This window comes from Cyprinodon variegatus, unplaced genomic scaffold, assembly GCF_000732505.1.
Source record: "Cyprinodon variegatus isolate N-32 unplaced genomic scaffold, C_variegatus-1.0 Scaffold74, whole genome shotgun sequence".
Classification (NCBI taxonomy): Eukaryota; Metazoa; Chordata; class Actinopteri; order Cyprinodontiformes; family Cyprinodontidae; genus Cyprinodon; species Cyprinodon variegatus.
Genome location: NW_015150527.1, coordinates 203,497 through 230,849, shown reverse-complemented (window position 1 = coordinate 230,849; position 27,353 = coordinate 203,497). Strand labels below are relative to the sequence as shown.

Here is a 27,353-nt window from a genome sequence, read left to right as displayed (position 1 = left end):
GATATCTCACAATGAGCAATAATGAGCTTAATGTACAAACCGTAAACACGTTTTAAAGAATTTAAAAATAATTTTTAATTCTTCTACTACAGATCAGACCTGCCACTAAATCATGAGTAAATAATGCTAGACAGCAGTAAAATACAACATAAAAAGATCAAATACTGATTTGCCAAAAAAAAGAAAATGTACTAACTGTCATTTGTAAAATTTTAGAGACCTAAAAACAAATATTGCAGATGATGCAGGTTCTCAGAGTCGATCAATTGAATAAAGTTCCCTTTTAAATCTTAGATTTAATTGACTATCATGAAGCATCAAATATAAATATACATGTCTGGTAGAGGGAGTGGTTTGGAGTGATGTGGATCAATGTTGTGATCTAGCACCAGCTTAAGTATGAGATGAGCTGCTTTTAAAGAATTTACAGAAAAAAACAAACTAAACCGTCACTTTCCTCAGACGGCTGCTATTAATCACAGCTCCAATGTGTCTATAACACAAAAATTGAAGCCAGTTTGAGCTGGGTGACTCATTTTCATCACGAGTGGCATTTAGCAGTCATTACTGCTAGTGCACAGAAAGAGAGGAGATAGGCAGTTAAATAAAGAGCAGAAAAAAAAAAGAGTAAAAGCCAAACAGAGCTGTAGTAATGAGAAATCTAAAACCGAGCTGTTGCTCCTGTTGACCCCTCAAATGTCATTCTTCAATCAAACTGCTCTGTTTCTATGGAAACACTCACCCATGAACTGGCACGGCGTTATTACTTGAGCTGAAAAGAGATGAGAGCGATGTCAGTCAGGAGAAAGGACCAGTCACACACATTCACCCACAGCACACCTGCTTCAAATACAAATTTCTGTTCAGGTCCTCTCTACTGGTTCTTTAGCTGGCAAAGATGAAAGAATCAAACTTCTGTTCTTAAATCATGACTGTGCAAGACAATCAATTTCACGGATATATTCCTTTTTAATCAGTATATGATGTTAGTGAGTGAGAAACGTAAAGAAGAGATGCAAATGTACCTGTGAACAGGGCCGTACAGCATCAGCAGAAGAGCAAGTCCAGTAATGGTGGCGAAAACGGATCTCATCCAAAAACTCAGCTGGCAGAAATTACAGTACTGTATTATGGCCAAGATGGTGGCGCAGCACAGGAACATGGTCACCTGGAGAGGGGCAACAACACCATCAATTTAAACTTAGGTTTACTTTAGGTTTTCCCTAAAAGCAGTTTTCCTAAATGTGATTAAAATCAATCTGCAAACCTGTAATCATGTGTAACCCTCTCTTTGTAAGTTTCATGACATAAAATGTGTTGACCAATAAATGCGTAGAGCTGTGACGATCGTGGCTGAGGTAGTGAAAGAAGCCGGCTGCTCACAAAGGCAAGGCAAATTTATTTGTATAGCACAATTCAGTACAAAGACAATGAAAAGTGCTTTACATGATTAAAATATAGGAAAATAAACAGAATCAAAGCAAGTAGGAAAAATTAAATTCAATAAAAGAAAAAAAAAAATGCACTGGAGGTAAGGCCCATCAAAGAGGAAGAAGTCCGTTCCATATGAACCATGAACCTAAACTAAACAAAGCTCTTAGTCACATAAAATATATGTGGGCAGAGCTAAAAATGGGTGAGCAAAAGAACCTGAACCAGCAGGAATTGGCCAAAATTCCACTAAATTATTAAGAGAAGCTTCTGGAAAGATACCAGAGATTATTGACCCAAATCAGAGTAGAAATAAAATCATATCAATGCTAAACAGATATATGTGAATAGCTGAATGTAAATAAATGAACAAAAATTCACTATTTTATTATTCTGATATTTAGCAACGGAGAAAACAGACAGGAGAAATTTGTCAGATTTGAAGAACATTGTTTCAATTGTTCCTTTAAAACTGTGGTTCAGAGACCTTTCTTATTGGGGCCCCCTTAAATCAAACTGAAACACAAGTAACTAAAAAATCTCCTTTAAAAATTTATATTTTAAGTTTAACACTTTATTTTGCCATGCAACAGATTTCAACATTGCCATTGATATTTTTTTCTCTCAAAAGTATTCAAAATGTGTCATTGCCCCTATGGGTAATACACCCCACGTTCGGAACCATTGCTTTAAAATGAGTCTGACGTCTGAAAGCAATTTAGGTGTCGATTTAGTGGTTCCGTGTCTTTAAATATTCAATTTATATCAAAGATTAGATTTATTTTGGTTTGAATACAAGTTAAAAAGCCGGCCGGCACAATTATTGTCTTTTAAAATGAAAATTCACAATATAATTCAACCTTGACAATAATAGTTTTGCAAAATATTAACAGTCATGTTGCTAATTATCATAGTGCTGCAGGTTCTGTGGTAAATAAGAGAACATTATGTAAAAATGTTACACCCTGAACTAGGGCTTGATAATTAATTGCATTTGTAATGTAGTCGTTATTTAACAAAATTCAATTTTCAAACCGCAGAGGCACTCAATTTACATCACATTACATTTAACAAAAGTAAGTAAACATTTTACTCTAGCCCTTTATGTGGCAGTAATATGCATAAAGGGAGATTGCAACCATGCAGGCAGGAAGAGAGAATTGTGGCACTTTAGCACTTGAATACAACGGTTAATGTTGACTCCTGCAGTGATGGACTCCAGAAAAGCACGCCCTTTAAGGCCATGCAAAACCTAATCTCTGGAGTGAAACATCTGCAAACTTGTGGTTAATGCAAAGGAAAATCTAAATAAAATGGCAATCACAATGTTTGTTCAAAATCACAATTTCACTCATATTTCAAGTTAAAGTATTTTTTTTGTGTTTGTCTTTCATTCAAGTCCTATTTTCCTATCAGAGGTAAATTAATGTCAGGGGTGCTATAGAAATGATGGAATCTCCTTTGGTTTGATTACCCATCATTCCTGGAAATTTGGGGCAATGGCAAATGAATAATAAATAGAGGTCTGACTCCTTCTCTTACTTTGGCATCTCTTAAAATTACAATTTTGTCATTTTGTTTTGGGAAAAAAGGGAAAAGCTTAAAAAGGGAGACAATCAAAAACAACAGCACTAACAACTTAGGGTGCAGTTTTTGTGTTTCAATTTGGGTCAGGTACAGGCACACATAGAAAGAAATCTGGGATATTGTGGAGAGAAGAAGCCATTGATGCAATGATGGAGACATACTGATTTATAGATTATGACTGTCAGAAAAGAACAAAACTGTGGTCCGCACCACTTTGCACTACTTCTAAATGATCAACAGAATCTTAGTAGATCATCTGCATTAATTGCATCTGCAATTTCATCGTCTGTAAAAGCAATTTAAAGCAACCTCTTTAGCACCTCAGTAGATCAAGCCTTTAGTTTATATTGTATTCATTCAATAAAGTGCCTTCAAAAGGAGCAATGTTTATTAAACACTTTTCTCTTTTCCATCAATCCATCTTCTTCCACGTATTCGGGATCAGGTCGCAGCGGTAGCAGCTTCAGTAGGGAGGCCTAGAAGTCCCTCCCCCCAGCCACTTGGGCCAGCTTCTGCGCTCTCAGGACAGGCGAGAAACATACAAACATAGTCCCTCCAGGATATAATTGTCCAAGGTTTTGGCTCAACGACCAACCGCGCCACCTTCCGCTTTGACTGCCGATACAAATCAGCTGTTTCTGGAGTCGCACAGGTCAATAAAGCCTGACAGGACTCCTTCTTCAGCTTGACAGCTTCACTCACCACTGGTGTCCACCAGCGTGTTTGAGGGTCGCAACATACACGGACAACCTTGCAGCCACAGCATCGGAGCCAACTCACCACCAGGTAGTGGTCAGTGGAGAGCTCCGCCCCTCTCTTCACCAGAGTTTCCAAGATATGCAGCTGCAGGTTGGATAAAACAACAACAAAGTTGATCATCAAACTACGGCCTAGGCCCTAGGCCGACTCCCTAGGTCCTAGGGTGTCCTGGTGCCAAGAACACATATGGACACCCTTATGCTTGATCAGGGTGTTTCATATGGACTATCGGTCCATAAGCATGACCAAAGAAGTCCAACAACAGAACACCAGTAGAGTTCAGGTCAGGTGGGCCATTCTTCCCAGCCACGCCTCCCCAGGTCTCGCTGTCATTGCCCATTGAAGCTTTGAAGTCCCCTAGAAGAACAGCGGGATTCCCTGTAGGGGCACTTTCCAGCACCCTTCCTAAGGACTCCAAAAAGGGTGGGTAATCTGAACTGCTGTTTGGCACATATGCACAAACAACAGTCAGAACCCTTCCCCCCAACACGTATGCGCATGGAGGCCACCCTCTCATTCACCGGGGTGAACCCCAACATACATTCACCCACTCATGCTCGGCGCTGCAGAGCTATTCATTGGCTATTAATGGTTAAATTGAATCATTTAGCTATTTCTGCTTACTTTCTGTCTTTCTATTTATTGACCCTCACACTTTATATTTGCACATGTATTTTTAATCTTTAGATGTGATTTGGGTCTTAAACAATTCAAAGATATGAAAGCCATTTGTTTTCATGAAATATTTCTCCCAAAGGACGTTACTTAAAGGGGATGAGAGAGCTTGATGAAACACAATAAGTAGGAGTAATGAAGAGTGAAACTGAGCAAAAAAACTTATCAAAACAGCACACATCTGCCAACCAGCTGTTGACTTGTTTCTGCATGTCAGAAATTTGAGTCCTAGACTCTGAAGTAAAAACAAACAAAAACAAGTAAACCATCTTTATTTCCAGTCCTCTCTTATGCAAGACCCAGAACAATTAAGGATTTTTTTAATCTTTCTGTAGCAATTGTATAGAAACAGCATTGTCCCAATGCTAACCTATGCTACAGGTGCTTTACATTTAGCAGGACACAACTTCAAACTTTGTAAAGCTCTTAATCATCTTTAGCTTAGCATCTGTCTGCAGACGGCGGTGACAGTACAACATGTGCATATTGGAGTTTGCTTGGAATTAGTTGTCATTTGAAATGTACAAACTATGTTTTTCCAGTTTGTCTATGGTTAATTCTACTTTTATGTGCAAAGAAAATCGATTTGCATCATTTGACTGCCACTCATTAAACATTACAAATTAGGAAAAAAGAGAAACTACTTTTAAAATCTAGATAGATACACTGTAGTAAAACGAAACAGAACCAAACAACCAATCGAGATCAAAATACACAGCATACAACATCTTTACACAGCATGGTTTCACTTTACGAAGCGTAACAATAGCAGCAGGCACAATAGAGGCTATAGTTCTTGGTATACACTGTAGGCACTATAATGAGCTCAGAGAAGGAGGTAGAAATCTTTAAGGACAGGATGCTATAAACATTACGTGATAGGGTGGCCTTTCTTAGAACCTGTTTTCAAAAAAGCCCCTTTTTCTTTCAGAAGCCAGGGCTGTGTTTCAGTGCAAATTGTCTTAACTATGAATTGTATTCTTACGACCGAGGGGATTTACCTGGAGAGGAAGGTGGGCACTGACGTGGGACAAGACGGAGACGGCAGGGAGGGAGACCAACACGGCCCCGATCAGGTGACGGGACACCCAGCCAGAGACCAGTAAGGCCAGGGAGCGAGTGGACCTCTTCAGCTCTTTCAGGTAGAAGGTCATTCTGCAAAAACAGTTGATGTACAAATCGAGGATTTAATAAAGGTGATTGAAAAAAAAAAGTTTAAATTATAACAACTGTAAAAATGTTGAGGTTTTCTTCTAATCTCAGTATTTATATTGGTATTTAGCGAAAGCAGCAACAGCTGACCCTCACTACACACACTAGGACAACAGTCCTGCTGTCTCACCAAGGGAAAACAGTTTATATAAAAATAGGAATGAGGGAAAACCGATTTCTCATAAATCAAAAGCAGTTTTAATAACCATATAATAATTTTTTGTTATTGGAAAATTCCACCAAAATTTATTTCAACCGTTGCGTATATTAGCTTCGACATATGAATCAAGATGCTGTAACTGAAAAAATCTGATTTACAGATAACCGTTGATATATGATCGGCCAAATTTAGGTGTACAAGCTGACGTATAACTAACAGGCCCGCATAAGATAATGAAAAAAAAAAAAAAAACACAGATTTTAAGACAGGATTTAGAAATCTCCTAAATTTTTGAACAATATGGTCTGATAAAGAGTACATTTATATATATGTTTAAGCCAGAATGATTTGAAATTAAAATATGACTCCCCTACGACTTTAAAATGCTTCAAGACGAAACTCTGCTGGTGGCAGCAAGGAAAGCCATCATCAGGAACATGGAAAAGGAAACAATACCCACAGAATGGACTAAAACTGTAGAAGAAATTTTCCTGCCCGAAAAATGTACACATAACAAGACGAAAAAATAAGTAAATGGAAAATATGGACAATCTAAGAGATTCTAGGAAAAAATAACTAGAAAGAACAATTAGTTAATATGTTGATAACAGTGCTACAGATGCATTGAGCTTGACCTGGGCAGCTATTTGTTTAGATTATTTTGTGGCTGTTGTTTAAAAAAAAAAAAAAAGATTTAGGTGGGAAATAAAATGCTTGGAACAGGGGGTGCTTGAATTATTAATGATGTCAAGTTTATGAGCAGTCTGACCCCCATAAAACCACATCCACACCATCTGCTTAAACTGGCCTCACCGTACGGAGAACAGCAGCGAGGCCAGCTCCAACAAACCAGCCAGAGGCGCCAGGATCAGGGCAGCGAGCGCCGGGGGGCCCACCGTAGACTGGCTGACCAGAAACGGAAGGAAACAAGCCACGGTCAAGGCCAGGAAGACAAAGCAGCTGAGGAGAACATCCAGGAAGGAACTGAATGTGGGGCTGGCAAACGTCTGCACTGGAACCCGGTTCTTCACCTGGAGAGGAGATGAGACAGATTACATTTCCCCCTGAGATGAAGAGAAGCAGGGATTTTACCCCAATTTTTCTGTGTTAGGAAAGATGTCATCACATTTAAAAAAGTTTAAGAGGCCACACAATACATAAACAACATTTTAAAAATCGGCTATGAAATGAATGGGAAGGTGATAAGGAGATTATGTTGGTGAATTCTTGCATTTTGAGGCTGTAGTAACACTTATGTAACAGCAGAGGGCTGAAGACCTCCAGGGTCAGCAGAGGCCGCCTGGAAGAGCTCTTTACAGAAAGGGTGTCATGAAGTCATGACTTATTACAAAGAAACCGTTTAAATGTTTATTCCCTTTTCTATTATTGAAACATTCAAGTATCCGCAAAACAAGAGAAAAAACATTTAAAAGGAAAAAGGAAAGGTCCTGACAGGGACAAAAAAAGCAGAGAAAGTGCTTGATTTAAGGTGGTGGGGGTACATTTTTCTTTTTACCTCTACTTTGTAGCTGCTGCGATACGCCTTCTCCAGTGGTCTCTCCAGAAAGTTCAAGCTGATCTTATTGATGGGTGGCTTGAAAAAGTAGTCCTTCATCAGGCTGGAAAGAAGTAAAATAAAGCAAATAAAGAGGTTTAAGGGGTAATAAAGGTTGGAGATGTTCATTGGTACAATAAATCTAGAGTAATTTGGCTCAATAATCCTATTTGTTTGAACCACGCTAGGAGCAAAAACACATTTGCAGAACCCCCCCCCATGACAAATAATTTACACAGTAGATTAAGATCCGAGACGCTTGCCCTTAAGGTTATTATCCCACACCGTTCTGTGTAAAGTCAAATTACAACCAAAGGCTTTTATCTTCTTGTGTTATGTTATGTAAATAAATTTGGGTATCTTTTGTTTTGTGTGTGAAAATAAGAAAAAAAAAAAAACTCATTAGACATCCGTGAATGAAAAAATAAATCAAATGCAACTTGTTTTTCTTTTAGTATTATCATTATTATTAGAAAATAAATTCTATACAAAAATCTGAGTTTAATTGAGAAATGTTTTACCATCAAATCCAAATAAGCGAAAATAAAAAGCAACAACAAGGAGTTTGCAGCTATTGGAGTATTGCAGCGAAGGGAGGTTTAAAGTTGTGTCAGTAAGATGAGAAAATATGAAAAAGTTAAAGGAAGTTGCTATATGACTTTTTTTTTTTTTTACTGCTCGTCAGTTTGAAGGTTTATAACTACCGGACCAGTTTATGAAAACCCTTATGATAGAATAGATTGCTTTATTACAAATAACAGTGTAATAAGGTCATAAACTCCACATTAAACCCTCCGGCTCACCTGTCCTCCTTGATAACCTCCACGAAGTGGGCGTCGCTCTTCTGTTTAAAGTTCTTGGCACGCAGCCGGATGAGGGCAGAGTGATCCATGCCCGTACCTGCCGCCGCCACCGAAGCAGCCATGCCGATGCTGGTGCCAGTCCCTGTGCTGGTGCTGGTCTTGTTTTCTTTCTGGGGGATGTCACACAGGGAACTCTGGCTGGCACGCACGGCGTCCTCCAGTGGGGGGCTCAGGAGACCGTTGACTGCAGCTCTGTGGCCTGGGAGGAACTTTGGGAGAAAGAAAAAAAAAATAAAAAAAAGAAGTGGGAGGATTGCCGGGATTGGATGTTGAGTAGATTAAGTGGGAAATGCTTGGAGAAGGAGGCGATAAGAGTGGTGTTAATGTGGGATGTACCTTGGCAGAGCTTAGCTTGTGTTCCTCCTGGCAGCCGTTCAAAACAGCCACATCGTCGCCCTGCTCGGCCATGGATGGTCGCGCAGCGCCATGGAAAACACAGGGAGGCTGGAGAGAGGGAGAGAGAGTGGAGTTTCACCAGCTGTAACACACACATATAAGCCTGAGCACCAGAAGTACATATTTACAACTCACTGATATCTATGTACACTTTTGTAAAAATCAAGGCCGTCCAAGGTTTTGTCCAAACAGACAAGCAAAAAGACACAAATAACAGTGAATCATAACCTTGGATGACAACATATCTCCAGCAGTTACCTGCAAAAAAAAATGATCTAATGCGTTTTTCTTTTGTGATAAATTTAAGAAAACTTGTCTCTCTTCTTTTCTCACCCAAACTTCAATGACAGACTGCTGCACCCTAAATGCACCAGGGAGCGTTGTAACAGATCCTTCCTCCCAGCAGCTGTAAGACCTTATAACCATCACTGTTCCCAACAACCTCAATAAGTTGTTACATTCATGCTGATTTTTGCACCGTTTCTGTCTTAGTTAAGTAACTGTTGCTGCTGTTGTTTTTTGCACATCTCTGTTGTCGCTCTGTGTCAGAGTATTATATTGTACTTTACAGTACAATACTTTATTTGTTTTATTTTCTTGTCTTTTATTTTTATACTCTTGCTAAGGTGCACATTGTGTGATCACTTCTACTATAACCTTTTGCTGCTGTAAACACCACAATTTCCGCATTATGGGACAATAAAGGGATTTTCAATTTTATTCTATAGATTTTAAATATAGATGAGTGAGGAAATGAACCCCCACCCCTGACACTGATGCTGCACACTGTCTATCAGCTGTCTTAAAGAAAGACTTTTTATATTTGTTTGTTTCCATGTTCATGGGAAAGACCAAGACAACTGTAGAAACCACTCAAGTTTTCCTTATAACGGAGGCTTACAAAATTATGGCTATAGTAATCCTACAATACAATACATTTTATTGTCATATGTTTACTACAATGAAAAAAAAATCTTAGAAAAAAACCCCCCAAAAAATCAGAGAATGTTGTGTATTTAGTGGATTTTCTGTAGCTGTAAACATCAGGGATGGGAGTTTTTTTTCTGATGACATAAAGCAGAGGACTCCTCCTGTTGCTGAGCACTGCTGGTCAGCTGGTTAAAAAAATAAGTAAAATAAAATAAAGACTAGTAAGCAATATTTAGCAAAAAAATAAAAATAAAAAAAAAGGATGCAAACCAAGATATGGTGGTTTTAAAACCAGGGTTTGTAGACCGATTTGAAGAACTACAGTTGATATATATTAAACACCTTTATAATACTTGCAGGAATCAACATATTTAGCAGCAGTAGTAATTTTTCTAGCTCTGTTGATTAAATATGCTTGATTAGATCATATAAAACATTTTTATTATAATTTTTTGGTGTAAATACAAAAAAAACTCTTGTACTTGTACCTGTAGCTGTCATAAAGCCAGCTCCCCATGTTTCTAACTGAATAGCAAAGATCTGCTTGGAATGCTACATTTATTGGCTTTTATATTTTGTGTCACAAATTCATTTTTTGGATGCCATTATTAATAGTCATTCTATAAAATGGAGGCTCACTGTTGTAGAATCCAGACCTGACACAGATGAGGTTTAAAATTCATGAAAGTCCCAAATATTGCGTTGATGCGAATGGAAAAAATATTCTCACCACAGTTTTGTCCGATGGTTTTTGAGGCAGCAGGGATTCAGTAGCCTGCGCCGCTCCGTGGATGAGGTCAGGTGTACGAGGCTGAGGGCAGGAGGGAACATTGACCCCTACGAATTCCCCACCCTGAGAGCAGGCACACGGGACATCATGATCCAGCTTCCGTCCTGAGATCAGGTAGGTTTTCATTCCTGGGGAAAAGGAAAGCCGACAAAATTTCCTGTTTAGTAGTCCATAAATACTTCATTTCATTTTTTAGTATTTCCCCATAAGATAAAATAAAAAAAAAACATTCAAGATTCAGCATCATTCAAAAATAAAACGGATATGCATTCAAATAAATCCTACTCAGAAAGGGGCTAGGGGTGTCCTGATCTGATATCAATATTGGCTAAATAACTGATATCGGATTTAATCGGCCAGCATCTCAAACCTCTGGAAGTTTTTTTTTTCCCCCTGCAATTTATTCTCATTTCACTGTCACAAGTACAGAGCAACAAAATGAGCTCTCTGCATCTAACCCATCCCCTTGGGGAGCAGTGGGAGTGAGGCTCAAACTCAGAACCTCAGGATTCCAAGCAAAATGCCCTACCCAATAGGCCACCACTCCCCAAAGAGTCTACTGTCGCCAGAGGTGGAAAAGTAACGAAATACATTTACTCAAGTTACTGTATTGAGTAGGTTTTTTTGTGTATTTTGTATTTTTCAAGTAGTTTTTAAAATCGGTAATTTAAATTTTACTTGATTACGTTTTGAGTGAAGTATTGTATTTCGTTACATTACAAATCCCATCCGTTACTGAGTAAAAAAAAAAGGAAGACAAAAAATCGGGCCGGAAGCACTACAGTGAGCACGATGGTTCAGAGAACGTTTCACAAGAAATGCTAGCTGAAACATCGAATTCTGCTGCCCAAAACGACGAAAATCCTTGGCCACATTTGAAAGACTGCTTTTCATTTAAATTCAAGAGGGCCAACAGTATCATCATGCAATGCCAGATGTGTCTGCCAAAGGTGACTGAACTGACAGCATTCAATAACTCCACATCTAATCTGCGGAAGCATGTTTTGGTAAGTATTTAGTGCATATACATTTGTATAGATTTTTCTTTAATTAAACACTAAATAGTTTTGGATTTATGACTCCTTGTCCTATTTTCACTACATGGGAGAGATCCCCTGCCCCGTTCAACATTTTTTAATTTTTTAAATGTAACTAAGTAACTTTTACTTAAAATACATTTAAATTAGCTACTTATTACTTTTACTTGATTAATTTTTCTGATGGGTAATTTTACTTGTACTTGAGTAATATTTCATCCAAGTATTGGTACTTTTACTTGAGTATGATATTTTAGTACTTTTTCCACCTCTGTCACTAATAGAAACTCTGCTTATGTTAAATGTTTCTGTAACTCATTAGTTCATTTTTACATGGGTCAGTTGTTTTCAATTTTATTTTTGATGACTTTTGTTCCCTGTTTTCGTAACACTATTTCATAAATCCTTTTCTATCAATCTACTGTAAAAAAATAAGTATAAAAGCTGGTATGATTCATCCTGATATATCAGGACAATACGTCATCGGTCAATTCCCCAAGCTGTAATAATGGTATAATATCGAACCCTCATACTTCAGACATTAAGCTGATGTTACACATAAATTGTTGGTCTTTAAATAAAATAAGAAAAGAACTTCTCTCTGTAACTCACATGATGTGACGTCCCCTTTGGTCAAAATCTAATTGATTCATATTAAAACTTGGTTCATACGGCCCAAAAATATGCGGTTGGGCTGTGTTTGAATTTCCGCAGAAGAATTTGTAACTACGTGGACGGATCCATGGGGACACAGGGTGAGCGGGCAGCAAATGAAAACATCTAGAGACATCCAGTGATTTAGTTCAGAAATATTTCCATAAACCGGATTCTTAAGATTTGTAGGTAAATATGATAAATAAGATGAATGATTTATTCAACAAGCAGGCAAAACAGCGACCCTATCAAATACTAAGATTGATAAAACTGAAATATCTAGGGTGGCGTATCTACTACAATTTGGAAAGGAATCCAAGAAAGAATCACATCTCTTTTATAAAAGCATACCGGTATGTCTTCTTGGTGGGGTTTCCTTTTAACAGGATTCACATGTCTGTTCTACAACATTTTACAAACAATTTTATATTTATGGTAAGAACGATTTTCCAATGATGCTGCACTTGGTGCCATCTCTTTTTTTTTAAACAGTGAGTGTTGTTATCTTTCTTTTTTTTTTATCCAGGAAGTAGTTGATATAGATTTTTTATAATGGGAAATTCTCCACAAAATCTCTCTAGTTAATGGCTGGCAAGCTTGCTCGGTTAATTTGTTACTCTAAACTCAAAAGAAGGCGAGAGATTAAAGTCTAATCCAAATGTGCTAAAAAGATAAGTCAATAAATAACTCACAAGTGTACTTTTATGAGTGGACATACTTCACCAGCTCCCATTTACTGCTGTTATTTTATTGAGCCATAATGATCAATGATTTACACTCAGTGACAAAAAGATTACAGTAGGGTCCAAACTAAAATCGAATCTAACCATTGACTTATGGCTCCTTTAAAGGCCTTTAACACTATGGTCAGCCTGTTTCTCTTTTCATCTTAATAGTTTTGACCTTACCAAAATTGCACAAATATTCACTAAACAAAAGAAACAACATAGAGGCTGTTTGTTATATCAGTGATTAAAGTTTATATGTAGGACAGCAGTGCAGAAGTGAAAATGCAGCACTGTCCCACTCATGAGTGTACCAACTTCTGCTCAAATTGGACAAATTAAGTGCAAATTTTTGTACATTGTAGCAAAAAATAAGAGAAAAAAAAGGTGCTATAACCATTTTAATTATACCTAATTTTTTTTTGTTTTTTAATAAGTCTACCAGGTCTCAGCTTTGAATCATTCTGGTGTGTTTTTTATGTAAGAATTTTAACTCACTTGCTTTATATCACCAGGCTTGTCACATTTGCAGTTCTCTAAAAAAAACACCCAGAAAAAGAAAGAAAAAAAAAAAGAGAAAAGCACTCTGAGCGCTCAGGCCTTTTGCCCCTCATTTTTGATTTCCACCTACGGCTAAAACTCACACAATACCTTGATCATTACTGAACTTTAATTAATTGCTCCTTGGCATGAGGCACACCTCTGATAATATCCTTAAAATCCTTTTATAACTTTCTAAATAAGGCATTAAGGCACAGCGTGTGTCTGCAGCCTCTGGTGTCTGTTCTGCTCTCACCTTCATTCACTCTGCTTTCTACTTTGATCAGCAATCCGACACTCCTGTGTTTTGTATTCATTATAATACTTCTGGACTTTTTTGAGCGTTGAAGCTATCAATAGTCACTGTGCTGCCACTCTCTGGTTTAGGGGGGAACTGCTTGTTCCGCAAAATCTTTTAAAAAAATTCCTGCAACTGGATTCTTATGCGGATCATCACCAAACTTTAATGGATTGTTCCTTTGACTGAGGTGCACCTTTGCTAAAAGATTCGTTACAATCCGTTGATAATTTTTCAAATGAACAAAACAGACAAACTGTTTACAAACAAACAGACACAAACTTAACTCAAAACATAACATTTTGACACAGTCAGACTAAGCTTTCACCATGACTATATGCGTGCATATTCTCTGCAGGTCCTTTGGTTTCATATTCTTCTAATTTCCCATGAAGGCTTTGTTGTTTATCCACCGGCAACCTGTCCAGGGTGTTTCCCAATTACCAATGGAAAAAAAAGGCACTAGCCTTTACTTTAATCAGCAAGCCATGGTGATGCAGACGCATGCTGACAAGAAGACAGTAATGCAACACTGGGTGTTTCACCAACACTGTTTGCATATCAGCCCAAAGCTTTGGCCTGTTCACACTAGTGGAGAGCCAACAAGGAAATACACAAACAGAGGATTAGAGAGGTGGCACTAAGCCAGCTGCTATCAGCCTGTCCAAACACACAGTAACCCGGCTAGCTGGCCTCGGCTAACATATCTGTCCCTGACAGCTTAGAGACAACCGGAGGAGCATCAGGAAAATATAGTGCAACCTTGATCAAAAATGTGAAAGGACAACCCATCTAAAAAGGCTTATTCATTCATCCAGTCTCCCCTAAGATGAGATTGTTAAAAAGAAAATGAAAATAAATGCAATTTGATTCAACAAGGTAACATTTTTATCACTTTTACTTTTAATTATTACCCCTAGCTTAGATAGCTTGAGTTTTCTTTACAAAATATTTAAAAACATAATTAAAGGGAAACTATGTTATTGGTGACACAATCATGGGTAAGACTGCTTATTTGACTGCAGTTTCGCTCACTGATATACTCCACATGGAGGGTAAATGTGGAGGTGGTAGAAAAACGAATATACATGCAGGACAGTGAATGGATATTTAGGAGTTGTATAGGTTTTTAAAATAGTAGGAAATTCCTTATATTCTGAAGTGTTGAGCCGAAGTCTCTTATTTAGCAGGATTATTATACAGAGTTATAACACAGGGTATAAACATGGGGATTTATATAGATGGATATTTATATATATAGCTATTGCACTGGGTATTAAATATAAAAAACTGGTTATTTCACAGTGTATTAAATAGTAATTGCATATTAGATATTGCACAAGTTATCGTCGTAGTGTTGCTTTGTGGAGTCTGATGGCAGCAGGGATGAATGACCTGCAGTAGCGCTCCTTTTTTTATTTGTGAATATTTTTATAATAATTTCATTTATAAATAGATGCCAAGTGACAAACAGCACTGCAACATAAAAGCAAAACCCTTTAGGGTTAGGATTGTTGTTCTGTTGCCCAAGAACAGCAAGAAAGCCACAGCAGCTCCAGGCATGCAGACACCAGGCAACTCCACAGAGCAGCCGAAAGCTCGATATGGAGGCGTTTGGGCTGAAACACAGGATTAGCAACTCCCAGCTATCATAAGCTATCAGACGGCCTAAAGGGAGGTCAAGGCAGCAGGCCCCCCAACAGAACAGGGAAGGGAGGAAGGAAGAGCAGGAACTCAACATAGTCCGACCCCAGGCAAACACCACTGACTGAATGAAATGACAAAATCTTTCTTTGCAAGATTTTGCCAGATTCTGCTGATTGTTTGGAGTTTATTTCTAAACAAGAGAATATTTCAAAATGCGGTAATGTTAAAGCCTCTTTAGGAGCGACCAATAACCACCCCAACCTACGTGTATGTAAAACATTTGTGCGTCAATCTGACGCTTGCTGGGTGTATTTATATGTTAGTTTGTGTACTACAGAATATTTGCAGCATTTTTTGGATGGATCAAACACACACGCATCACATATTTTTCATTCCTTCACCGTCTGGTGGATGAATACCTTCTAAATGTTGAGTAATAACAGAGTTACCTCTTCAATAAACACAGGGGCCCAAAATGCACAACTGTATTGGTGATAATGTTCACCTCATAGAACTTAGTCTTGAAAACGTATCCAAATGGCATTATTGAGAGAAAAACTTGGATAAGTTGATGTAAAAAAAAAAAAAGTCAACTATAGACTGCTCTGAAAGACACTCAAGTATTAGAGAACTTTAAAAACAATAGCTCTGAAAAGAGGGCTTTATATATGCATACAGTAGATGCACTAGAAACCAGTGGGTACACTCCCATTCCCACTCCCAGTTACAGAGACTTAAATAATCAAAGTTTCATTAAGTCCAAGAGGACAAGAGGAATGAGTGAGGCTTTTACAGACAATATTTACCGCTTATTACTAAAAATACAGGCACATTAAAATCTCATGGAACGTGTTTTTTCTGTAATTCAATTCAGAAAATAAATTCACAAAAAAGGTGTACTTTTGATCCATTTGTGTTCACACAGACATGGTATATTACAGGGGAAATTGAGTGGAAGGAAAAAAGCGGTAAAAAAAGTTTTTGAAGCGAAGATACATGAATAGTTTGTGGGAAACTCAACAAGCCCAGACATACCTTAGAGATGCAAGAGCCAAAATACAAGAGCACACATGTGTAAACTCATCTCACTATCTTTGCAGGGCCTTTCCATTGACTTTCATTAATTTCTACAGCCTAATGGTAACCCTTACCCTACACCTAACCTCTAGATTCTGAGTGGACTCACATCTTTCTCCTGCCCTCGGGTTACTGTGAGCAGGACGGCGTGAAATCGAAGGAGCCGCCAGGGAGACAGAGCAGGAAGAGAAGATGGCGGGCCAAGGCTAGCATCTAGAGAAGGCGTGGGCAATTCCAGGTCCTGAGGGCCGTGATCCTGCAGCTTTTAGATGTTTTTTTGGTTCATCACACCTGGATTGAGTTATTAGATGATTGAGAAGACTCCAGAGTTACTGACTGCATACAGAGGAGGTAATATTTGGTTCAGGTGTGGGGTGGGAGGGATCTTACAGTTACATGACACACTGACCCCCAGCGACAAGAATTTCCCACCCCTGATCTAGAAGCTAACTGCTGGACATTGATAGAGGATCACTGAGGATCAGGACATAGTTCATGTCACTGAAGTCTGACCATTAGATGTCCCTTAAAATTGCACAATGTAGCTTTCAGCATAAAGTGAATCTTGTATTTTATTTTGAAATCAAGATCCCAGAGTTTCAATGATGTGATCAAATGTGAAGTCTCCACAGTCAGTAAGGATTATTTTTTATACTTTTGTATTAAAAGGCCCTTTACTCATCTGGTGTAATTTCCTAGACTTAAAAAAAAAACACACAAGTTTTATGCTTTGAAGAGAAAGAACATACCAAAACTTCTACCTAAACTCTTTAATGGGTAGAACATAAGCAGTTCAATGTTAAAAAAAATATAAATAAACTAGGGGCTTATCTGTACTCTCGTTTTTTTTGATCTCTTGTAAAAATTATAGTAGATTATGAAAATAGAATCAACGTGCAAACCTTTTTCATAATGACTAACCTTAAAGCAGCATTAAAGAGCAAAAGTGCTCTTACAGAGGAGATTTATTCTATTTAATACCAAGTATGCCATCATTAATGTGTAAATGTTCTGGAGGAATAGCCAGAAAGATGTTGATTTACTCTGGATAGAAGAGGAATGAAGGTAAAGAGCAAGACAGAATACATGTGAGAACAAAAGCGGAGGGACTTTGGTCAACAGCGCAAAGCAAAGGAGACTTTGAAAAAGAAGTAAAGGAGTGGCTATCAGGGGTTTTGTATGATAAAAAAAAGCATTAGAGAAAATTAAAGGAAAGGTGTACAGGACGTACACAGGCAATGGTTTAGAGACATTGGTACTGATGAGGAGACAGGAGAGGGAGACAGGAGGTGGAAGAGATAAAGATGTTGAGGTTCTCTTAAGGAGTGATGAGAGGATAGCATCAGGAATGAGTAACTCAGAGGGTAGGCTCGTGTTACATGCTTTGAAGATAAAGCCAGAGAGGCCAGACTCAGTTTTTACAGGTACAAACTGGGGATAATGAGTACATTAGTAGAAGGATGCTGAGGCAGAAACTGCCAGACAGGTCTAGAGATAGACAAGGAGGAAATTTAGGGGTGGAACTGAAGAGGGTATTAAGGGAGTTTGTGTGACAGAGAAAGATGTAGATGACAGGTTTAGATGAGGATGGATGACTCGCTGTGGTGACCCCTAAAACGGGGAACCCAAAAGACAAAGATCAGACATAGCATCAAGGTATGCATGGTTTATGTACCAAAGCAGATCATTTCAGACTGCTTTCATTGTGCAAAACCAGAGAAAAGACCAGCAAGTTGTAGATACAAAGACAAGACAGTGGAAAGAACCAGTGCAAAAAGGTTAAACGTTTGCAAAAGTGCATCTGTGCTTTAAAGGCCTTGGATTTCCTGCATGTCTTTTCATCTAGGTCTACTTCAACTTTCTTTATCAGCCATAAGTTTGGAAAACAAACCTTGACATGTGAAGGCATTTAACAGCTTCACAGAGCATGCAATAAAAACACCTGCCTTTCCAACAGTAAAGTGCAAGAAAAATTATTTTAGTTTGTCAAACATTAGTAACTATTACGTCTATAATGTTTCTTTCGTCTCTATGACAGAACAAAGCTAGTACCTGTAGTTAGGAATTATCTCATCTATTTTAATGAAACTCCAATTTAATGTCCAACTAGACAAAATATTGATTTTGCATGTAGATTACATTCCACCTTTTTTGGTAAAATGGTAAATGGCCTGTAGACACAGCTCCCTGAAGTGACCCAAGTCCGTTTTTTTTTTTGCCCATATTCGACCTGGGTCTGATCTTTTCATGGGAGTCTGAACAACACAGATCTGATTTTTTCCAATGCGACCCAGGCCACTGAGATATGTGGTCCTAAATCCGATACGAATCTGATCTTTTCAAATGTGACCTGTGTCTGAAAGGCCAGGTCGCAATTATCCGACCTGAACGCCATTAATACCCAAAAAAAGGTCCCTATTCTGGGTCTTGCTATGAAGAAGCAGCAAGAAAACAACAACCATGGCAGACGATGATGCAAAGAGCAATACTTATGGTTAACCATCTTGAAAAGATTGCGTGTTTATAGTTGGGAAAGATCGCTAGATGCTCTCCAGCACTACCATCCATGTTTACTTCCGTAAACAGAGAGCACGCTGGCCTGTGATGTACAGTAATTGCGTCCCCTACAGCGCATGCCGGGCACTTGAGTTGCATGACTGGAGTTCACACAGGAGATCACATAAAACTTGCATATATTTGGAAATATGAACGGCAACGCAAAAAAAATCGTATTTCACAAAAAAATTGGAATTTAGGATCAAGGCCTGCAGTGTCAACGTAGCCTTACACTACATTCAGTCATTCACCCATTCCCGCATACACTGATGATGGCAAACTACATTGTAGCAACAGCTAGTCTGGGGCTCACTGACAGAAGGGCCAACAGTAGGCAATGCAGGCGTATGTCTTGCTCAAGGACAAAATGACACTGAAATCCGGAGCCGGGCCTCAAACCGACAACTCTCCAATTGCAGGGCAAATTCCTGCATCCGACGCCACTGTTCCCCTTTGCTTTCTTAAAGGAGACTAAAGCTAGGCAAGGCTCCTGGTGTTAAGGTACACGGAGGCTTTAGGAAGTGAACAGAGACTTATGACACTAGATTTTTTAACAATAACTTGTAAAAAATGCAGTTTAGGCTGATGATAAAAAGTTACCCATGTCCAATTGATCCTTTTTCAAGTCACATTTTGCCTCCTCTTAGATCATTTAGGGAATCTACCACTCTAATGTTCACTTGATTGGAAAGTCTCCCATCACACAATATATTAGAATGGCATTCTTTCTTTCTAATGTTTTATATTCTCTAGAAAAGGAATAGATGTAGACATGAACAATACTTGGTAGGATCAAAAACAGTGATCACAAAAGCCAAACATGAACCAACCCTGACAACATTTTCTTGAATGCCACATGAGACCTTTACATCACAGTAACTTTTAGGGACTGCTGGCTGACATTTTACACCAGTACATTTCTTTTCTCTGATTCAGTGTGTGCAAATTAGTACAGTGAGCTCTGTCTAACAAGCTGAGCATCGATCTGTCATCCATGACTGTAGAGGCAGATTGGAAACTATGCAGAGGCATAACTTTTGTGCTGACCAAGGGACCCCAACAAGCCATCTTGTTATGGGTGACGCCATCAGCATTCGTTCTCTGGTTTTCTAGTTCTGTTATATAAAAAAAGGGAAAGTAACTCAATACAATTTCTAAAATAGACTTAGCCATTTCATTTTATTATCTTTTTTTGTGCTCCATCTTTTCTTCGCTATTCAAAGTTGCACTTGTTGCTGCTTTTTTGGATCAGCATCCTGCTCAATAGCACTTAAGCTTAAGGTCACAATGTGATACTTGAGCCTTTCTCTACTGTTCTTGCTGTCACACAGCATGATTTTTGGGACAATCACTAGGCAACAGTCATCCAGGCCCTGGCACAATAAAGCAGCCCCAGACCATCATACTACCACCACCTGTTTTACTCTCAGCAAACAGCTATGTTACTTTTACAGCAGAAATAAGAGGACACCCTCCCATCAGTTAGACATTTTTATTTGTAAAATATTTTACAAAATATAAATCTTGATTTACCCTCAGGATGTTTTTTTAGTAAATGTTAGACAGACATTTGTGTTCTTTTTTTCCCCAACAGCATTTTTTTTTCCTTGAAATTCTCCCATTGATGTCATGTTTGCCCAGTCATTGCTGCAAGGTCTGTAGTTTAGTTTAGATGTTGCTCTGAGTTCTGTTCATCTCCTGGATAAATAAATCCACTCCTGGAGTCATTTTCTCAGACAGCCTACTTGTGGAAAGCTATCAAATGTGTCCTTAAAATGTAGAAAATGTTTTCTCTTATAATGCAGTTTAAACTACTTTGTGTTGTCCGACAGTCTCTAAGACATTTCTCTATACTACAGATGTGTCAGTAATTATACCTGGATTATATTAATAAAAACAAACTAATAAAAGTTTAACAACAATTCATTTAAAATTTCTATCGTTTAAGTTATATTTTAATGCAAAGTCAAGTTGTAGAGCCATTTTCATCTCCGAAAATTAATAATCTGAAAACTACTTGAACTAAGTCATCTTTGTCCAATGGCACTCGTGTGATACTATATTGTCAGTAAAAAAAGGAGTACAAATACTATTCTCATAGGGTTATCCCTCTTTCTAATTGAATATTTTACACAAATCTTTCTGATTTGGGTCTACAATAGCTCTAAGATCTATCTGGGGTTTGATGACTACCACAAGAAATTGGGATACAACCATTTAAGCAGATGGACACTATGCATATTTCTCTACCTGCAGTAGGGTGAGTAGGAGAAGGTGGGTACTCAACATATCAATCCATCTATCTGTGTAAAAACTGAGAGGGAATGAGGAGGAAGTGCAGCTGAGTCGTCACATTCCACATGTACACTCAAAGACCATCCACTTACTGAACACAAACAGAGCAGAATAATGGTCCTCCACAACCACACTCCAAACTATCTATATATTTGTATAAAGCTTTGCTCAACTTTGACTACCAATCAGCATACGTAAACCAGGATAATGGCATTTGGAATAATTGTTTACTAAATCATACATAGTGGTTTTGAGATATACACAGCTCAAAAATGAGAGAAATGCTCAAAGCACTGCTTGAGGAGTAAATGCTTTTTAGGCGATCCCAAGAGGGTCATCCCATCTCCGACTGCACTTCCGGAAAAATATCTCTTCACTGTGTGGTTGATTACAGTCACATGATCAAACCCATCCACAGTAATCCTTGGATTACTGAGATCTTTCTGGTCCTGCAAAAAGAAATGTGAACTTGCATGTGAATATGAATAGATGATAACCTCACCAACAGGAGCAAGGCAGTAGGGTGTTTTTTGGAAAGCCAGCCTTTAGCTTAAGTAAAATTAGTCCATCCCCGAAAGCTGCAGAAAACTCAGCGGCTGAAAAATTGTTGGTGAAACGAATAATCCATCTAAAATCAAAATAATTCAGTCAATTTGGAATTTATCTACAAGTATTTATCTTTATCAAGGTACATTTTTCCATGTCTCCCTGTTTATCTTGGTAATAAAGATGGCGTAAGAGAGACCTAATTCGTTTTGACCCTGCCTACTAGGCAGTACAAAGACATGCTTAGGCATAGTTAAGGAGATTGTAAGGACGTAATAAAATCTCCCAAGAGTCAAGAATGCTATCTCAGGATCATAACCATTAGACACTATTCATCTTGGTTGTACCATTATAAAACTCTAACATTTAACTGTCAATTTGAGTGGAACTATATATTTTAAGGCAGTTAAGACAAAGAATGAGCTGTTTTGCAACAGACGTAGGTGTGTTTATATGAAACAAGGAATGAATATGAGGAAAAGTGTTAAGTAGAGGATCTGTGATCATGTGGGCTTATATTTCTTTTCCACTATTTTTGAGAATCTTGCTGCAATGCATGGGGCCTTTCTAATTGTTGGACATTTTAAAGACCATAAACTTAAATATTGTTAAAACTCTATGAACATTGTTGGATTTTGTTGTTTGGCTAAGAGTGTACACCTGAGGATCCATTGACATAAAGGAAAGTTAATATGAAACCTCCCCAAGTGCCCAAAAGTGGTCAGATAATGATTAGTTGAATAATCAATAAGTTGGTGAAACTACCAACTTAAGTAATTTTCAAGCATTGGACATGACCTGGTAATGAGCAACATATGGATGAGGCTAGCCCAAATGCCTCAATGGTGTTAATTAAATCCAAATGTCATGTATTCCTTTAAAAAAGTTGAAACACATAAAAAGGATCAATGCAATGGGTGAGAATAGCCGCTGTTAACTGCTCAGAAACCAAGGCCAACATACAGCACAAGATGTTCCGACTGAATCAACAGTTTGTCCTCTCAAATCATGAGGAAACCTCCTCGCTGTGCGGCCACCGTCACTGAAAGGTCCTTAAATCTGTTTACCATTCAGCATTGAGCAGCCAGCTTCATGACCCCGCCCCTTCTCCATGGACCCCTAAGAGGTTTAGCTTCACAGGAGGTGATGTATTTTGTGGTGTTATCCAATCTTAGACACTTAGACAACTTTTATTGTAATTTTGTATACAAAACAAAATTTAGTTTTGTACAGCTTTCTGACATTTCCATTTCTTAAAGTGCAGCAGTGATCAAGGGCTCTTTCTCGCTGCTTACCTCAATAAACTGATGATCAAACTTCAACGGGGATTTTTCATAGAGGCTGACAGGCAGCGTCCTGCTGCTCAGTAGAGGGAAGCTCACGTCGGAGAGTGGAACAATGATGCGCGACACACTTAGGAAATTAGGTGCATTTTAGCGTATATATTTAATGCAGTTTAACGATGACAGTTATGAAGTTTGACAATGCATATTTTACGAATCATTTTACGAAATTTACTTGCAATCTATGAGAAATTGTCACTGGCTCAGGGTGAATGTTAAATACCCACCCTGTCAGTCAGATCCTTTTCCAAATACTGCTCTGGTTGCATAGAGCAGTAGTTAGAAACTGAACTGATGGTTTCTCTTAACACCATCTTTGAGTCAATAGAATTCAAGTCAGTTTATTTATATAGCCCAAATTTATAAACACATATAATTTATAGAAACAACTTGATCAAATCATAAAGTCAGATTGGTTAAAGTTTTCAATCTAAGGAGTCCCAGCTAACTGCATCGAGTCATAAACTTAGCAGCAGAGCAACACCTGATTTGTGTGAAATTAATCTGCTGATCCTGGACCATCTTTTTCAGTTAGATTACCTATAGATTATAAGTTCCCCTCACAATACAGAAATATGTGCATTTAAATTACCGAAACAAAAGAATATTTACATTAAATATCACTGTATAAGGCTAACTGGGTCCATTTTCATCACTCAGGGATAAATGACAAAAGCCCAAACTCATGGGAAAAAAAAATCAGGTTCAATGTTCCTTGGGTTTAAATAAACCAAATAGATTTCAATATATTTAAGTATTAGTACTTTTTAGTTTTTTTATTGTTGATTTAAAAAGCCACATACTTAATTCATTTATTTTTGTACATCCTGCCTTATGTGTAAAAGTTTGCCTGAAAGGCAGTGGTGTCAAAAGTACACACATTTGTTACTTAAGTAGACATATAGATACTCCGGTTTAAAAACACTCTGGTAAAAGTTGAAGTATCAACTTAACCTCTTTACTAAAGTAAAGGTGAAAATGTATGTGCTCCAAAAACTACTTTAAGTATAAAAGTATAAAGTAACCTTTAAAAAAAAAAACAGTCAGATGCCACTATATGAATTGAAAGCTCAATTTTTCGACTATTTAGAAAAATTCTCAGAGATAGGGCCAAGGATGAGGGAGGTCTTGTTGGTCTCCGTCTCCCGATACGCTCTCGCGTATAGAAAGTACAGATACTTGTGTGAAAATGTAATGAGTAGAAGTCAGAAGTAGGAAGAAGTAATAGAGTAAAGTATAGATACCTAAAAAGTGTACTTAAGTACAGTAACAAAGTATTTTTACTTCGTAACTGTACTTGCTGACAGGTTTAATGTGTGTGCATAAAAAATCCTACAAAATAATTTAAAGCTTTTAACATTGCACTGCAACTTTATACATGAGTCCCAAGGAGAGGCAATACGAATGTTGTCCTTTCATTCTGCACTTTCAACTTGCTGCTAATGAATGCCAGAAAATAAACTAACTAAAAATAGGCTTTTTTTTTCCTTTTTTACAAAGACCATCTGTGCAGCTTTCCTCTTTTTTTATTCACATAAGCTTACATTTCATTACTTTCACTCCTCATGTTATGTGTCTAGTTCTGTGCTCCTTGGCCATTTCACTCAAACTCTTCATTACTGTTAATGCTCTTCTTTTTTTTTTGGTACACCCACACACCAGCTCCTTCCTCTCCAGTTTTCTCCCTGGTCGCTGGTGGGTCTTGAGAACAAGGCTCAACAATAGCAGAAGCCTCCATATTTGGACACGCTGATGGAACCGAGGGACGAAACTCTCACACAGTCCCCCTTCAAGTGCCCTCCCATGTCTACATCAATCCCTCCTCCCTTCCCTTCTTTCTGCCATTAATTCAGCAGAGGGACTTCCTTACTAGCTTTGCCTCTGCCCCCTACCTCCTCTGGCTAATTCAAACAAAAACAGCAAGGATTTAAGTATCCATCTGTGTGGAGCCTGGTGCATGGCTTCTTGGGTTTTGGGTCAAACTTGAGACCCATCAGTCTGAGGGCATATAAGGATATCTATGATAAGATCTGACAGGGATATCAACCATACAGCCTCAGATTCACCCTCTTGAGCACTAACAGATCTGTGTCCTCAGCGGGTCGTTCAAGCGTTTCTGTGGTGTGTAGCCAGTTGACAGGAGTGGTGACGCACACTCCGACTGCCACTGCGTCATAGTCGATAAATACACAGACATGCACACACAGCTGTTAAAAGCAATTCTCTGGGTTTCTCTAAGAGAGCCTTCGGCTCATCGACAGTGGGCAGTGAAGGAGGAGGAAACCTCAAACCTGGGCTTGCTACAACACCAAAGTCTACAACCCATTGAATAACAGCAGATAGTCAACCTCATTAGGTGTTTGAGAGAGATTTTCTTGATGAAATACACAACAAATGTATTACTGATTCAAGTTATACATTTGGTACATCATTCTGCAGTCTATTTTGGATGTCCAGTTCACACACACAGTCACTGCCTAGAGTTAGGCTGTGGGAAATCCTTGGAAAAAGGTCATGACCAGAAAATATGCTCCCCCTTTCGCTGACTTCTCTCTCTTCCTTTTCTTTTCTTCCCTTCTGGTGCAACAGAGATCCCTCTTTCCACTGATCACAGGCCTTCCAGCCTATCCAGACTGAAGAATTAGATTGAAACAACAACCTCATGTGGTCTTGTAGACCATGCATTAACTGAAACCGAACAGAGAGCACTTGATTTGATGGATGCCAATGAAATAGCAGAAAATCAAAAGCCCATATGAGAATTCTTTAAGAGGCTGGTTAATTCACATGTAATTGCTCTGAGCATTTCTAGAAATTATCCTGTATAGATGGAGAGACTAAAAGATGCTGCAAGTTCAGCAAACAAGTTAAGTTACAGAGCCTTGCAAAAGTTTTCACATTAGTGGGACTGTTTCATATTTCTCAGGTTACAACCTTAACTCTATATTCTTTAGGTATTATATTTAATCCCGTTTGTAGATAAAGGGGAAAGAAGGGTATTTCAAATTTTTCCCAATTTTTTTTTTTTAACAAAGAAAAACCTGAACAGGATTGAAAGTGTATCGATTTCCTTTGTTTTGCACTTATCTGACCTGCTTTTACATTTGACACATGCCTCCTCATGAAACTGAGAATTAAGACTCCTTATGGCTACTTTGCTTTCAATGGCTTGCCAATCTTGTCATTTTGTATACACTGTGTATACAGACAGTAAATGAACATTTCCATTTCATAAAGTGCAGTAGTCATCAAATGTAAACAGTGTAGGAGAAAAAACATGGTGCAAAAATGCACTGATGGGGAAATTCGTAGCATAAATATATATGGTGCATATATGCAGTATTTTTGGTTTGGCGTTATAGAGTGATGCAGTCTAGGACATGATTTAGAGATTTTTTCAACAGTTCAGTAGTCCGATGGCGGTGGCACCAGACTGCATTTTTGATTAATTGTCCTGATGAGTTGTCCTGTTAACAGCTTCTCCCACCTAATTTCGATCACAGAATCTCCTCCATGGATACCAATGTTTAAGTGTCTAATTCAGTTTTAGGCTTATCGTTTAAAGACAAATACTACTGGGTGCTGCTATGTCATGAAGATAGAGCGCGTGACCTATAAACTGGCTGTTGCAGGTTTGAGTCCCATGCCTTTGATAATAACAAAAATAAAGGCCACTAGAACCTAAATAATAATCTTTAAAAAAAGAAAGACCAATACTACAGAAGTCCTATTGTCTGCTCTCAGCAAACCTGAGCGTTGAAGGTCATTAATCGATTGTTAAAATAGTTCAATTATTTAAGGCCATATTTTAAATCTTCACTTTGGAGGTCTGACTGACAATGGATCCAATACAACACATTACATTTCTGTCTAAGGCTTCGATTTAAAAAAAAACAACAAAAAACTGCCAGCTATTGTATTTATTTGCAAGTCCTGACCCAGCTGGGTTATGATCTGAAATATCTCCAACATAGACTAAATACCTTCTCTGTTTTATGGCTGTAAAACCCTGCAAAGGGAAGGTTGAAGAAGCTCTTAACAGGCTTGAGGTCATGGACTGCATCTATTATTCAAGACAACCACTTAACACAACAGCATAACAGATAACATAAGCCAGTACACAAACACAGAGATATACTTAGAGAAAAACAGATTCTGTGTTTCACTTTTAAAGAAGTACATTAAAAAAAAAAAAAAAAAAAAAAAGCTGGAATGAAAAAACGCACGGAATTTATAAAAGCTGGTAAATTTGTGTTCTATAGCGGGCATTCACCAAA

The 27,353-nt window shown here is 38.1% G+C and overlaps 1 protein-coding gene across 3 annotated transcripts in view; it reads right to left on the bottom strand.

Annotated features, from left to right (window-relative positions):
* Nucleotides 1-27,353, bottom strand: part of LOC107083431 (adenylate cyclase type 9-like) — a 54,280-nt gene that overhangs the window by 3,943 nt on the left and 22,984 nt on the right. For 2 of the 3 annotated variants that reach the window (XM_015372643.1, XM_015372644.1), the window contains 8 exons: nt 10,299-10,486; nt 8,579-8,686; nt 8,183-8,451; nt 7,341-7,443; nt 6,638-6,855; nt 5,454-5,607; nt 1,026-1,168; nt 743-772 (listed from right to left, as the gene is read on the bottom strand). In XM_015372643.1, coding sequence (XP_015228129.1) covers nt 743-772; nt 1,026-1,168; nt 5,454-5,607; nt 6,638-6,855; nt 7,341-7,443; nt 8,183-8,451; nt 8,579-8,686; nt 10,299-10,486 — 1,213 coding nt within the window. The remainder of the gene's footprint in view (nt 1-742; nt 773-1,025; nt 1,169-5,453; nt 5,608-6,637; nt 6,856-7,340; nt 7,444-8,182; nt 8,452-8,578; nt 8,687-10,298; nt 10,487-27,353) is intronic. The other variant, XM_015372645.1, reaches the window with a different exon arrangement.